This window comes from Nannospalax galili, unplaced genomic scaffold (assembly GCF_000622305.1).
Source record: "Nannospalax galili isolate Female #2095 unplaced genomic scaffold, S.galili_v1.0 scaffold371, whole genome shotgun sequence".
NCBI classification, from domain to species: domain Eukaryota; kingdom Metazoa; phylum Chordata; class Mammalia; order Rodentia; family Spalacidae; genus Nannospalax; species Nannospalax galili.
This window is the reverse complement of record NW_008331606.1, coordinates 3,829,579-3,843,852: the sequence shown is the minus strand read 5'-3', so window position 1 is coordinate 3,843,852 and position 14,274 is coordinate 3,829,579. Positions and strand designations below refer to the sequence as shown.

At 37.0% G+C, this 14,274-nt stretch overlaps 1 protein-coding gene across 1 annotated transcript; it reads left to right on the top strand.

Moving 5' to 3' along the window:
* Window positions 1–2: 2 nt before the first annotated feature.
* On the top strand, window positions 3–13,402 carry Rap2c (RAP2C, member of RAS oncogene family). Its single transcript, XM_008826741.3, has 3 exons — window positions 3–564; window positions 2,935–3,247; window positions 10,893–13,402. Exons 1-2 carry the CDS (start codon window positions 292–294, stop codon window positions 3,211–3,213), a joined length of 552 nt encoding a protein of 183 aa, XP_008824963.1. The 5' UTR covers window positions 3–291; the 3' UTR covers window positions 3,214–3,247; window positions 10,893–13,402.
* The last annotated feature ends 872 nt before the right edge of the window (window positions 13,403–14,274 follow it).

Below are 14,274 nucleotides of genomic sequence, written 5' to 3'. Positions count from 1 at the left end.
CCCCCCCCCCTCCCCCCCGGGCCCCCCCCGGGCCCCCCCCCCCCCCCCGGGCAGGGCCTTGGGTTCCTATAGGAAGGGCATTACCTTCCCATCCCCACCCACCCGACACTTGGCTCTTTCCCCTCCCCCTCTTTTAACTTCCTCCTTGTCCCCGGTTGGGCCCTCTGCTTCTCTGCACTCTCCTCCCCAGTTCGCACATTTCCGCTCACCTTCCGCCTTGCCTAGCCACAGAGCAGCTAGCGGGGTGCTATTTTTCCCCCCCTAGGGTAGGAGTTGGTGAAGGTGAGACTCATGAGGGAATACAAGGTAGTGGTGTTAGGGAGCGGAGGGGTTGGCAAATCTGCCCTCACTGTGCAGTTTGTCACTGGGACTTTCATTGAGAAATATGACCCCACCATTGAAGATTTCTACCGCAAAGAAATCGAAGTGGACTCTTCACCGTCCGTGCTGGAAATTCTGGACACCGCAGGGACCGAGCAGTTTGCCTCCATGAGAGATCTCTACATCAAAAACGGCCAAGGTTTCATCCTGGTGTACAGTCTGGTTAATCAACAGTCCTTTCAGGTAACCAAACAGTCTTGTAATTTATAGGAAGGGGGTGTGGTAATCCTGGTTGTACTTCTGATTTGCTTGAATCTTGCGTTAACGACTGGGTTTTGCTTTTCAAAGTTAGGCATGGCAAGTTTTTGAGGTTGCTTCTGGCACGGAAAACATTGGCTTGTTTGTATAAAGAGTGCTAAAGTAATAGGCGTTGTCAAATATTTTTAAAGTTATTTTTGAGGAAAAGAAAAGTGAAAACGAAATAGGTCAGTCTGTATATATTTAACCCTACGATAGAACCTAAAGTTGCTTATTCAGTTCAACAAGTATCAATTAACCTGCTCGACAAACACTTAATAATGTCAAGCAAATAGAGCCCGATTAAAGACAAATTATTCGAAGTCCATTATCTCTCACAGAGAAAACCTGCGCCTGCCTTTCCTCCCTCCCCCTCTCTGTGTGCTCCGAAGTTTCTCAACTGGAATCTTGGTGCTGTGATTTGGGCACAAGCCCTGCCTTCCTGGCGTTTTTCTTACTTGCGGGAAATGCTGCAGAAAGGGAAGTTGCCCATGTAAACGACTGGTGCCTAGGATCCATAACCAACAAAACCCAAGAACAACTCTTGTTTTCTCCCGTTGATCCAAATTATTTCTGGTATCATAGCCTATACTTAAAGAAAATCCGTGGGACTGGCAACCCTGAGCAAGGGCAGATTTCTTACCCCGTGGGGTGGCCAACCTGGATGTGGTCCAATTTCTTAGGAAACTCCTTGCCGTCCCTTCACTTGAAAACAGACTGAAGTTAATGTTATTTTAAGAGATGCAATAAATGTTGCTATTTATTCCTTGAAAATAAATGACCTCATATTGACCCATTGTATTGACCTGAATTGATTTAGGAAATGGATTATTTTTTTCTGCATTTAAAGGTATGCGCTTGATATTGCTTGCTTAAGATATCTTAAGTGCTTTAGCCAATGTAATGTGCTAATTTCACATTCTTTAGTAGTTTAAGTTAAAGTAGTATATATGTATTTTTCCAGTAACCTCATATAGCACTTCAAGAATTTCTTTATCAAGAGGAGTTCTGGGTAAATGAATTGAAGCTATTGAGACAAAACTGGAAGTACATTTTAGGTAGAATTAAATTCCAAACAAAAGTACCATAAAAGCATTTATCCAGAAAGTACTAGAGGTATTATATGATAGGCATTTTCCTTCTAAAGGATCCTCAGAAGATTTGTTTTTCTATCATAAGACTCTCTGGAGGCTGGGAGTCTTTTGAAGGCTGTTTCACAAGATTTCCATTGTATCTACTTTTGTTATAGACATAAATACTGGATGCATTATTTCCACGGAAACTTAGGAGTCTTTTCAGCTGAAAGTTTGTATTCTAAGCTGAATTTTTAGTGCGATAAGGACAGCCAGAAAAGCAGCCATACCAGGAAGATTGAATGTATTTGGCCTGTGTGTGAATGTTCTGTTTACTGTGATTTTTCAGATTACATACATATTTTATATTGAAGGCAAATCTTTGAAGTTATTTTGAAAACATAAAAATGTAATGCTTGGATAAAATGTGTAATGGTGTCTTATATCAATACAGTTCCCTCCCCAAAATGGATGTTACTGAAAAATTGCTAAGGCTCTGGTCTTTGGTAATTAATTGTAGTTACATAGGAAAAACAATACCCCCGTAGAAAAAAATCAGGTAGGAAAAACAAGTATAGGCAAAGACATGCAACACTTCTTACCCTGGCTCCCCTGCATTATCCTTCTTGAGAAGTACTTGCTGTTACCATACTTTCTAATCTATTCATGTGTATTTTAAGGTGTTTGATTTTGCTGGGCTAAGACATAGCATTCCATTTAAAATCAAATATTTAACTGCATGAATCTTTTTAAAATTAGTCTTCTAGGCTTTACAAAGTTTTTGTTCCCTTCTAAAACACTTTCTCTCAAGCTCTCTTGCTAAATGACTAGGAGTTGCGTAGATGCTGCAATCCTGTGCTAGGCTAACAGGTGTTACAAGGAACGATGACAAATAGGTTTAAGGAGCTGGCCAAACATCCGTATGTATGAATGGATTAATCATATTTGGGATTTGATTATTTAATCAAAATAGACTGAGAGTGGGGGGAAGTGATTATAAAAGTACTAATGTTAATGTGAAACTTGTGTTTAACAGTCCTGCCACAAAACCAGCAGGCAGTGCCTGTGCAAAATATCTATAGTTACCACTTCAGTGGTCAAAAATGGTATTTTCTTTGAGTGTGTGATTTCTTTTTCAGCTTTATATAATCACCAAGGGATAATTTTGGTGATACTCTAATACTTCTGCTGTGGTCATGCAAACATATAATTTTGTTCTTTTCCGTTGTGATTGTTTGAATAGGATATCAAGCCAATGAGAGATCAGATTGTGAGAGTGAAGAGATACGAAAAAGTCCCACTAATCCTAGTGGGAAACAAAGTGGATCTGGAACCAGAAAGAGAGGTTATGTCTTCAGAAGGCAGAGCTCTGGCTCAAGAATGGGGCTGTCCTTTCATGGAAACATCAGCAAAAAGTAAATCGATGGTGGATGAACTTTTTGCTGAGATCGTCAGGCAAATGAACTATTCATCCCTGCCGGAGAAGCAAGATCAGTGTTGTACAACTTGTGTTGTCCAGTAAAAAAGAAAACCTCAGTCATGGCCATACCGAGCAGGTTAGTTGTTGATGGAATTGTATATATGAGCCAGGTGCTATTTTGTTTTTGATAAAAGTATAGCAAAGAACAAAAGCAAAAAAAAAAAATCCTGTTACAGTACTTTAAATTTATGTATTTTTAAAATGACATTTACCTCAGCATAAAAGCATCATCATTCAATACAGAAAAAAGTTGAAAATGTAGACTAATAAGTAGAACAAAGGTAAGAAATTATATTCCCTTTGTTGAGATTTAATTTTTTCAAGGAATGACTATTTTTCCTTCTCTTCCTTGATAACATTTGGAGAGGATGATTCATAACATAATACATCTTTCTTCTGTATTGCTGACTTAGTGTCCAAGATGTACAGGAGAGTATTCAGAAATAATTTCAGAAGATGATGATTAATTTTGCGACTTTTTAATGCTTTTATATCTCAAGCAAGTGAGCTGCTCTAATTGAAGCCACCGATCTTCTAATCACCTAAGTACTTGATTTACCAGGATGATTATTTAATCAAGTTCATCTGTACTTTGCACTTGTGGAACTTAAGTGACCTCTGGTAATAACAAATTCTACTGCCACAATGTACCTTGGCTTCATTATGAATGCATAACCAAATGAAAATCTGCCCAAATCATCCGTGATTTGTTAAAAGGAACCATCCCAAGCATGGGGATCATTTGTATTTAGTTTAATGGATAATAGAGTTAAGAACAATAACAAACCTTCATACCTTTCATTAAGTGATGTTTTTTTAATGAGATTTTGAAAAAAATAAAGACAAGTAAAACTTCCTGAGCATTTAATATGAGCTGATTTTATGCATAGCTTGGTCTTTTCAACTAGATTGTAATTGAGCAAATAGTCTCAGAGTTACACTTAGATAGTAAAACAACCAACACCTGGTCGACTGAAAAGCCACAGCAAATGCTGGGCTAGCAAGACAGCATCAGGAATGAAATTGATCTTTCTGAGCCAAGGCTGACCTCAAGTCTAGGAGGCAGCCTTGCAAATGGCAACAGGCATTTCAGATTGCAGTAATGATTCCTAATCAAAGGTCTGACTTTATTCGTGCTGCCTAGAGAAAGGCCTCATGGTCCCTAATGTATCTTTTCAGACAAGGTCTCTTGTCAGGTAGTGTCTTTGACAATGAAGGATGACAACAGTGCTTTATTCAAAATGCTTTCACTCAACGGCCTTTAGCATAGGAGACGTTGATGAAAACGCATTTATTTTGTTCCGCATGCACCTGTTGTTTTAGAAAGTCACTGTTCAGACTGTCATCTAGCTTAGGTTTTGATGATAGTGTCACCCTTGCAGTATAGTCGAGCAGGGAACAGGCTTATGTAGATGATGCTGGCGATTGAGCCCCATGTACTTGATTCCGTAGCCTCTCTTTTAAATTGTTAAGCAACTTCAAGTTTGAACAAGTTCTCTGTAGTGATAGCATCTTTACCATTAACTTCTCTTTCTCTAGCTGACACTTTAATGGAGCAGATGACATAAGTATATGCATTATGTTTTAGTTTTGTCATCTCCATATAAAATTAACCAAATCCCACAAAATGTTCCCAGTTTTCTTCCCATAATTAATGTAGGGAAGGAGGGTAAATGCAATGACATTACTCTTATACACATATAAGACCAACTGTTAACCCCTGTAGGGAAATGGGTAATTTCTACAGCTGTCTTTAAATCTGTTTAAAATTCTAAATTATATCTGAGTCATTTTCACTTCATACCTTTCTGTGGTCTGTTACTCTTCATCACTTAACAGGGGTATATACATTGGAGGAGGTTATATATATATCAAAGCAACTAAATTTACGTTTCTTATTGATTAACATACTAAAATCAGAAGTTATTAATACCAATAATTACACATCTTATAATGATATGTAGCTTTCTGCTTTTTTTTTCTCGTAAGCAGAACACATGGGTAAATTTGTGGACCTTGGAATAAAATACTTTTAGAACAATGTGCACTGTATACAGGTTTTTTCCAAACACCAAATAAGATTGCTCTGATACATATTCAAGTTTGTAGTCTGAGGCTGGTAAAGTTTGGCGGCGTTGTCCTTCCTCATTATTTTACCTTTCAAAGTAGGTAATGATTTTGAGTCCTGTAGCTTCTGAGTCATGGAGCGCTGAAGTCTTGCCAGTTCCAGGTCTAAACAGAAGATCAAACTTTGACAAGTAAAGGTGACCTGAGAGGTGTTAGTCCTTCATCCTAGAAAACTGCCTTAAGTTGGAAATAATAGTACTTAAGACAGAAAGACTGTGATTGCTGTTGACAATTGGTTGCATTTAACTAAGAGCGAAAACTTAACAGGGCTCTAAGAATTGCTCCTGATAACTCCTCACATGTATTTCCTAACATCCTTTAATTTGGGTCACCAATCTGTTGCCCAATACCTGCTTCACTGCCTGGCTCCCAGGATTGCTCCTTCCCTCTTACCCTCCCATTGGCAGTAATTTTATTGTAAATTAGGAAGCATAGCAGATTGTTTAACCCAGCAATGATCCTGATTTCCTTACTGACCTCAGTAGCTTCTAGCAAGTGCTTTCAAGGACATTTTACTGGGTAACAGCAGTGTAGAAACCTTAGATCAGTGTTGGAGCCTTTGTTTTAGTCCCTACATCACAGCTCCTCCATATGGTGTGCATCATTGGCAGTTTGCTGTTTGGTCTATTGTTATTGAGGAGGATGGATGTTTTGTTAATATCTCATAGTATAAAAGTAGTAAATCACAGTGGCATTGGGGATTCAGGAAACTGAGAGAGTAGAATTTCTCAATACCTTTTTGTTGTTTAGGGCAGTCAAATGTTTGGCAACCTCCATGGCCGCTATCCAGCACGTATTGATAGTATGCTCCAACTCCCCCTCCCACTCAAGACAAAAAAAAAGATTATCTCTAGAAATTGCCAAATGTTTCTCTATGGCTGGGAAAGGAATAGCCCCTGGCTTCCCAGGATTCTGGGAGTAGCATTTGAGTCGGGCCTTGAAGTGTGAGTAGGGCATAAGGGATGGAAGGTAGAGTTAATACTAAACAGAAAGACTTTGAAGGAGAGGCATAGTAATATCCTAAAATATTCCACCCATTTCCTGAAAGGCAGGGGGAGGTGCATTAAAGTTGCCCCAAGAGTGCTGATTCCATATAGCCTTTTTGGCAAGTGAAGTATTTTAAAGATGTTGTTTGAAGCATTCCTATGTGTCAGTCCAGCATTGATGAGCATTTCAAAAGAAAAGCAAACAAAAATGAGGGAAAGGCATTCTTTAACTGTGGTTTGAAGGTCTCCTGCAAAATGTTATATGGTTTTCCCCAGCATGTTAGGGACCGGGTTCTCCCAAGGACAGTAAGTGGCGCGTAAGTGTCCCAGACACCAGGAAGCAGGTGAAAGAACAAATACCATTGCATATGTCAGCCCCAGTTCATTAGATATGTCAGCCTGAAGAAGAAGGGAGATCGTTGAGTCAGGACTAGCACATCATTTCACGTGGCAGCAGAATGCCTGGGGTGTTAACAAAGGTTCCTGAGAGGCTAAAACCTCTATGAATGGGATATTACCCTAGCTGGGCTCACTATTTCTACGTACAGTGGAATTTATTAGAATTTTGAGGGTTTTTTTTAAATAAAAGTCTAGAATGAGAATAGCTTCTTAGTCTTGTTTTTCTAGTTTTTCACTTAATATGATAGGCTGGGAGTTTAGCAGATATGAAAGGAAGATCCTCAAGATTAAATCATGTTCATGTGCCTTAAAATACTAGAATTTTCATATCCAAGTCAAGTATTAATCATATCAGGTAAATATGAGGTGTGTTTCTGTTGCAGAAGGCATAGCTCTATTAAGTGCTTGCTTGCTTCTGCCCAGTTGTACATGTCATTTTAAAGGGGGGGGGGGCGATGGCATCTTTAAAATGTTCCTAGTTATTAGTTGATGTGAGCCAGAGTGGGGAGGACAACTTGGATGGAGGAAGAAGCATGATAATGGAGCAGAGATAGGCCTGCCGTGTAGAAGGGAAGAACAGAGCTACGTGCCTTCTCCCCTAGACCTTCATTGAGCCTCACAAGGTTCTCAGCGTGAGACTGTTCAGAGTAGATGGGTACCTAATTAGTCCTGAACTGGGTGTGGAGGTATCTGATTAGAAATACTCTGTGTATCTATTCCTTCTTTAATTGCTTCCTTTTAACCTCAAGATTAGGCTTTTATTGCAGAATGAAATACATATGCGCCATTCAGTTTTACTCCATTACCTCTCTGGCTTAGAAAGAACCATCAGTAGAATTAACAAAAATTGCATCATGGAGTTGGAGAATTGCCACCAAGGAAGCACTGTAGCCTTACTACTGGAACAATTCTCCTCAAGGGGTTACCTCTCAGTGGCATGGTACAATTCAGAAGATAATGGAACTAAGAAGAATCGAAGTCCTGTCAGTTGTTGGAAAAACGTATCCAATCAAAACCCTATGCCCAAATTTCTTGATTAGCCACAGTATTGGGAATATCACATTCAGAAAGTACTACTTACAGTTGAAGAGAGCAGCTCTTTACTTGGTTTGATTCAAAGTGATTAGAGTCACGTTGTTTGGGATCACATATTGCCACTGGACTTGGTGACAGTATTTGAGGTCTTAGAATTGAATTCCACATTAACTAGGTCTTGGACATAAGAAAAATGTCTAATCCCTTCCCTTTGACTCTCAATTCATTATCAACGTGCAATATGCATGCTTCTCTTCAAGCTTAGTTCCACCACCTCCATTCAAGGCATCTATGATGTAGATTCAGCTTCTGCTCTCTGCGTATAATGGAGGACAGTGAGCACTGGTAATGATTTAGTCTTCCTATCAGACTCCCAATAAGGTTCATGAGTATCATGAAAAATAGGGCAAAGAAATGAAACAAGGTATTTAACAAAAGCCACCCTCTGTATTCTAGTATTTCAGCAGTACAACTAATGTTCCTCTCCGATATGAAAATGTCCAGTGAATATGTAAAGGGAATTTCTGGTTTGAAACTTCCCTTGCTTAAATTTCTAGACTATTATTTGCTTAAAACTAGAAAAGTAGTAACTGTGACTGCACATCTCTATTTGCTAAAAAGAAAAATAATGCTAGAAAATACTGTTGTATTTAGAAATGAAAAACCCAGTTAAGCTACAAAGACATTCACAAACTGCTAAGTTGTTCAGGAGCCTTTGTTAACATCATTTCTGCTGCCTTGTGAAATGTGTTTCGTCCTGAATCAAGCATCTCCCTCTTCCTCAGGTGGACATAAATAATGATCTTTGTTCTTTAAGTTCTGTATTTGGCACTCGTGTACCAGTTTACCTCACTTGGAAGACCCTTTTTCATAATTTATTGAAAGTTTGGACTATTATTTCTGTTTTGTATTCTTACAGTTTTATTATGGGGGAAAAAGTCAGTGAAACCAAACAGTTCAGTAAGAATTTGAATAGAAGCTGCCAGAAGATTAAGCTTTCTTGGTTGTCTTTATGGAAGCAGAGTGAGGCCAAGGATAATTGTGTTCTCTCTTGAAAGCAGCAAGTTACACCTTTGCAGTGTGTTCAATGAGAGCTTAAAAGTACTCATCTGACTAGCTGCCTTCAAAGCATCTGGAGTGGTTTTCTTTTTATGTGAGTGAGAGTGTTAATACACTGAAAATTTTGCTGTTGCTGTAGAGCAATAACATTTACATTTTCCATCCTGTACATTCTAGGAGACACTGTTCTTTTACTTAATGAAAGAGTTTACCTCAGGAGTTATTGCTGCAGAGAATTATAATTTATTGCTTTCTTGAAAATGATTACTATTATTATATTATTTTGTTTACAGATATGCTTAATGTTAATATTGTTTAGTGTGACTCATGATTTATCTGCACGGCTTGATTTCTCTGGAGTATTATCTTGTGCTGAGTGAATGAGCCAAATGTTACTGATGAATTTGAGAGTAGGAACTGATGGATATGCAACTTTTTTATGTAATATAGAATATGGCTAGTAAGCTGGTTGGCAGTATCGTTTATTTTGGCTGGGTGGAAATACTTTGTCAATTTAATGTCAGTATTAAATCATCATGTTTTTTAAGTCTTCAGTATGAATTTATAATCATATTTGAAAATGTCAAGCTCTTTGTACATTTTGAGAACTGTAGATTCAAATTTGTAGCAAACTGGGGCTGCGGAGACAGTTTAGTGATGAAGAGCACTTGTGGCTCTTCCAGAGGACCTGAGTTTGCATCCCAGCACTCATGTCCACTGGCATTCAACTGCCTGCAATTGTAGCTCCAGGAGCTCTGACACCCTTTTCTGGACTCCATGGGCACTGCACTCATGTGCATATATTCACAGATAGACACATAATAATCCTAAAAATAATTTATAGCAAACTTACTAATTCAAAACATGGTTGGAAAATGGAAGTAATTATGAAGTTCTTTCACATGCTGCTTTATATGATATTGGCAGCAGCCCTGTATTTTTCTCACTATTTAAGTGATGAGGAAACTGAACTTGTTCAAACTTAACTCATGTTCTAATCTAATATTTGATTTCCAAATTTAAGGCTTAAGTGTAACTATAGAAATGTTTTTATAGTAATTTCTAAAGAGGAAGATTTCCCCAATATGTTTAGGTTGTAGAACTTCAATAACAATGAGTGGAAAATTCTTTCAAAGCCATCTTGTTTGTAACAGGGCTAACGAGAAAACATTCTCTCGGGCTCTTTGAACACTAATAGAAGTGTGGCTGTCGAATGGAATTAAAATTAAACATTTCTAAATATTGCTAGAGCCTTTGGAGATCCCACATTCATTTCACTTGGCACTCTCATGGTTGCTTATTTGTTTGATTTCATGAAAACATTTTTTTATTGCATACGTTAAAAAAAACCATTTCATTCTCCCTAGAAGTCAGTTGATGACTTAGCATGGCTGAAGGACATTGCCTTTGACTGAAAGATTTTTCCTCCAGTATTAAATGAGGGGGCAGAAATATTTCAGCTGTAAGAGGAGAAACTGAGGAATCCCTATCATGAGAGAAGTTCTTATGATTGGAGGGGTTTTTGCAAAAAGAGCAGATTGGAGGAGGTCATGTGTGTATGTGTGTGTGTAACAGGTTTCATGACCTCCTCCTATATAATATGTTATATATCTCCTCAGGCTCAGTCTCTACACTCCCGTTGAATCATACTGAATTCCTACAAAGCAAAGTTTTAAAAAACCCTAGCATACGGAAAAGGTTACTCAGAAGCATTTAACTGTACCATTTCTAATTGAAATATGAACAAATCAGGTTCAAAGGAGAAGCACCGTTTGGCACAACTTCTCTACTCTTAAAATCATTTAAATCGGTTAAAATGTTTTCAGTATTGCAAACGTACATATAAGGTGTCATAATGTAAAAATTAGCAAAGTATTTACAGAGACACTATATTATATCCAGTTCATCCTATGTTTCTACTTTTTCATGACTTTTTGGGACCTTTACAGAAAATTACTTTGTTACTTAAAATGAAGTAGAACACAGTGAAATTGCACCTTAAAATTCCTATTCTTGGGACCATTTCAGGATATATATGGATCTGTTGTCTATGTTGTTTCTTGAGATTATACCATTTATTTCTAGATTTTTATGACATTTTTATCTTAATTGCAGATAAAACTCAGAGGAAATTTGCACAGATGCTGCTTTGGAGAACTTTACAACCTGGGTTGCAGAACTGAGCCTTGGTAAACCTGTCTCTATTACAGCATGTTGCCATACATCTAATGAAGTGCATAAGGTCTTTGGCCCTCAAGATCCAAGGACCTTGACAGTAATGCTTAGCACGTTTACCATACGTTTAAAATCTGTTCTTTATCAATCAGTCCTTTTATAGCTTTTTAAGTTCTTATTGATGGCTAATATGCAAGGGTTAATTTTGATATGTTAATTGATTTCTTTAATCAGTTTCTCAACTTGTATTTATTGAATACTCAAACTCAGTATTACCTACTCAATGCCTTTTAAAAGAAAGATATAATGGAGAAAAAAATTGAGCCTTAAACAAATGGTTACTTCTGTATATTACCTCGTACCAATGCTTCATCCTATTTGTAAAATCTTTCTCCTTTAAATGGTTGGTTAATACTTTGAGACTTTGTTTACGTGTGGCAGTGTTGTAAAAAGAAACAAAAGATCACGTTTTACCTGTGTGGATGGAATATCCCTTTTCTTCAAGTGCAGTTTGTGATATGTTTTTGTAATTAACATGGTCTGCAAGTTACAATTGCTATTGGGAATTGACTGTACAGCAGTTAGTTGATGACTTAAGTATTCAGTTCCATTAGGTTTTTCACATGTGTTAATCTCATTTACAGCATCAAATTGCGGCAGTAATATTTTCCTTTCTGTGACGTTCTAAATTTAGTTCTGACCTACTTAGCAATGCCTTTGAAAAGGGATATTGTATCCATGGTAAATGAATTGTATACCTAAACAGAGATAGCTCAGCTTGGCCCATCAGGCTTGTCACTGACATCTAGTAGACTTCTGCACATGGAAAATTGAATTCAAATAAAATCATATACACTTTCTAGTTCTTGATATTTGTCTTTCTGAATAATAGTTTAAAGCAATATTTGTTGAAGTTTTCTTGCACTATCACAATTGCTTTTTAGTTATTTTTCATGAAGCATGTTCGTAGTAGAGACAAAAATCCGTGTAACAGGAGGGAGAATAGCGCCAAGTCTCTGGCTAATTTTTATTTTTGCAAATGTGCTTTCTAATAGCCATTGCCTTCCATGTTGTTTACCTAATCAGCACATTTTGTCTGAATACTTGAACATTTTACCAGTAACAGGTTTAGAAACAGAAAAGAAACTTACTATGAGTAATCATTTGGTTCAGTTTTAACATCACCGTGACGAGTGCTTTCTCTAGCAGTGATTTTTCAATTGTGTAAGTTTGACAGTATTTTCTTGTTGGGTTTTTATTTGGTTTTACTTGTGTGCTTTTAATTTGCAGAAGTTAGTACTGCAGCTCACCTACTGCACCAAAGTTCTCGATTTTAGGAGCCCAGCTTCAGTCATTTGAACATGCTTCTAAATAAAACAAAAAACCAAATCTATACTTGGGATCTAGAATAGTAGTTCAATAACTTTGTCAAGAAAAGCTCTAATATATGCAGTGATGGTTTGTGGAAGGGTGTGGCAAATTTAAATTTCTATTGTGTGTGATGTTCAAATAAAGTACTATTTACATTCATGTGATTTATCGGTCAGCATGGCCATTAATTGAGTAGAGATTGATTAAACTTTGATTTCCTTTTTTAAAATCGTGTTGCATTTGATTCCTGATCAAATTCCCTCAAATTGAGCTCTTGTTCCTGAATTCTGAATTTGATAATGAGATTGTATGGACAGAGGCAATTGAAACATTGTTCCTTATTTACAAATTGCTTGAAATGAATACTTATAAGTTTGCACTTTAAAACCAAACTTAAAACTAAGCACTCACTTCAAAGTAGCTTAAGTGGTTGTGATTCATTGTTGTTAGCTTTGTGAAATTCTAAAGGAATCAAATAATTCATAATGACTTCAGGTTTCTGCAGATTGATTTTATATATAGAGAGAGATATAGTGTTTCTTTCCTATGGATATCGTTACCTCCTTCCCTCCCTCACCTTCTGTCACCTCCATCTCTCTCTCTCAGTGTTCATTGTCATTGACCTCAGCAGCAAATTTCACTTGGATTCACTTAGGATCACAGGAATCAGGGGAAAGTGATTTTAAAGGTGGTTTTTCCAGCACATTTTAAGAAAAGGGACCAAAAGTTATTTTAGCTTTCTCAATAGAGTGCATGTTGCTTATTAGGATAAGAAATTAATATTAAATGCAATATATGTCTTGTCTTTACTATGGCATCTGTTTAGGAGTTGTTCAAATCACTGCAGTAGGGCTCTGCAAATAAAATCATGTAACCTATTATCATGGATCTAATGTACTGTAACTTTATCAGTGAAAGGTAAAATCTCAAATAACAAGTACAAACATTGAACAATTACCTATGAAGATTTGTAAAAGGAAAACTTTTCCAATAGATTTCATTCTTGTCATTTTGTAAGACGACCCTGCAGTCCACCTGTTTGTAACTTTTTTAATAAAATAGACATCTGTATTACCGAGGCTGGTTTCTTTAATTATTTAATTGTTGGTATATTGCTTCTTGTCCTGGAATGGCTAATTTTTATGTATTCCTTTAGTGGAAAGTCACTACTTTTTATCAACATGATGTGTGTCTCAGTACGTGTTTAAATAGAAGTTGAGTCATTCACTTGTTTCCTCAGTTACTGCTTTAGAATTGTGGGGAAAGGACAAAAATATATCCTAAAGTGTAGTATTGAATCAAGTAGAATAATTCAGAAATCAGGAATTACAAATAATGAGTAAAATAATGCATGTAACTTAGTCTATCTGCAGAGAGTGGCCCAAATGTAAATTTTCTGGTTGGAAATGGTCCATATATTAATGATTTCAGGTAGTTTTAATCAGTATAATTAAGTTTTGAAATATCAAATTAAGAAAATTCAAACATGCTTATCATTTTGCTTTTGAGGTTGTGTTTGTTTTCTTTTGCAGTGCTGAGAATTGAACCCAGGATCTTGTACATGTGTGGTGAGCTGTCTACCCCTGGACTACATCCCTGCTCAGTTACTACACTGCCTTATCCATTCAAAGTTTTTGCCAATCACTTATTCATTGCCCAACCCAGGATTTTTAAACAGTAGATTTTTAAACTTCAATGGGTTTTTTTTTTTTGAACTCAAGATCAACCTTCTAAATTCTTTGCACACGCATGTAGACTGCATTTTTGGAATCCTAAATGAACTGGCAGATTTATATACCTGTACATTAACGTATAGAAAACATATTGTTTATTATCAATCAGTCTTCAGTTGGGCTCCAGCTATCCCATATGTGCAGTATTAGGTGCCATCCTTCAATTTCTAAAAGCCTGTTGTACAATGAAAGAACTCATGGTTTCAGAGCTTTCCAAC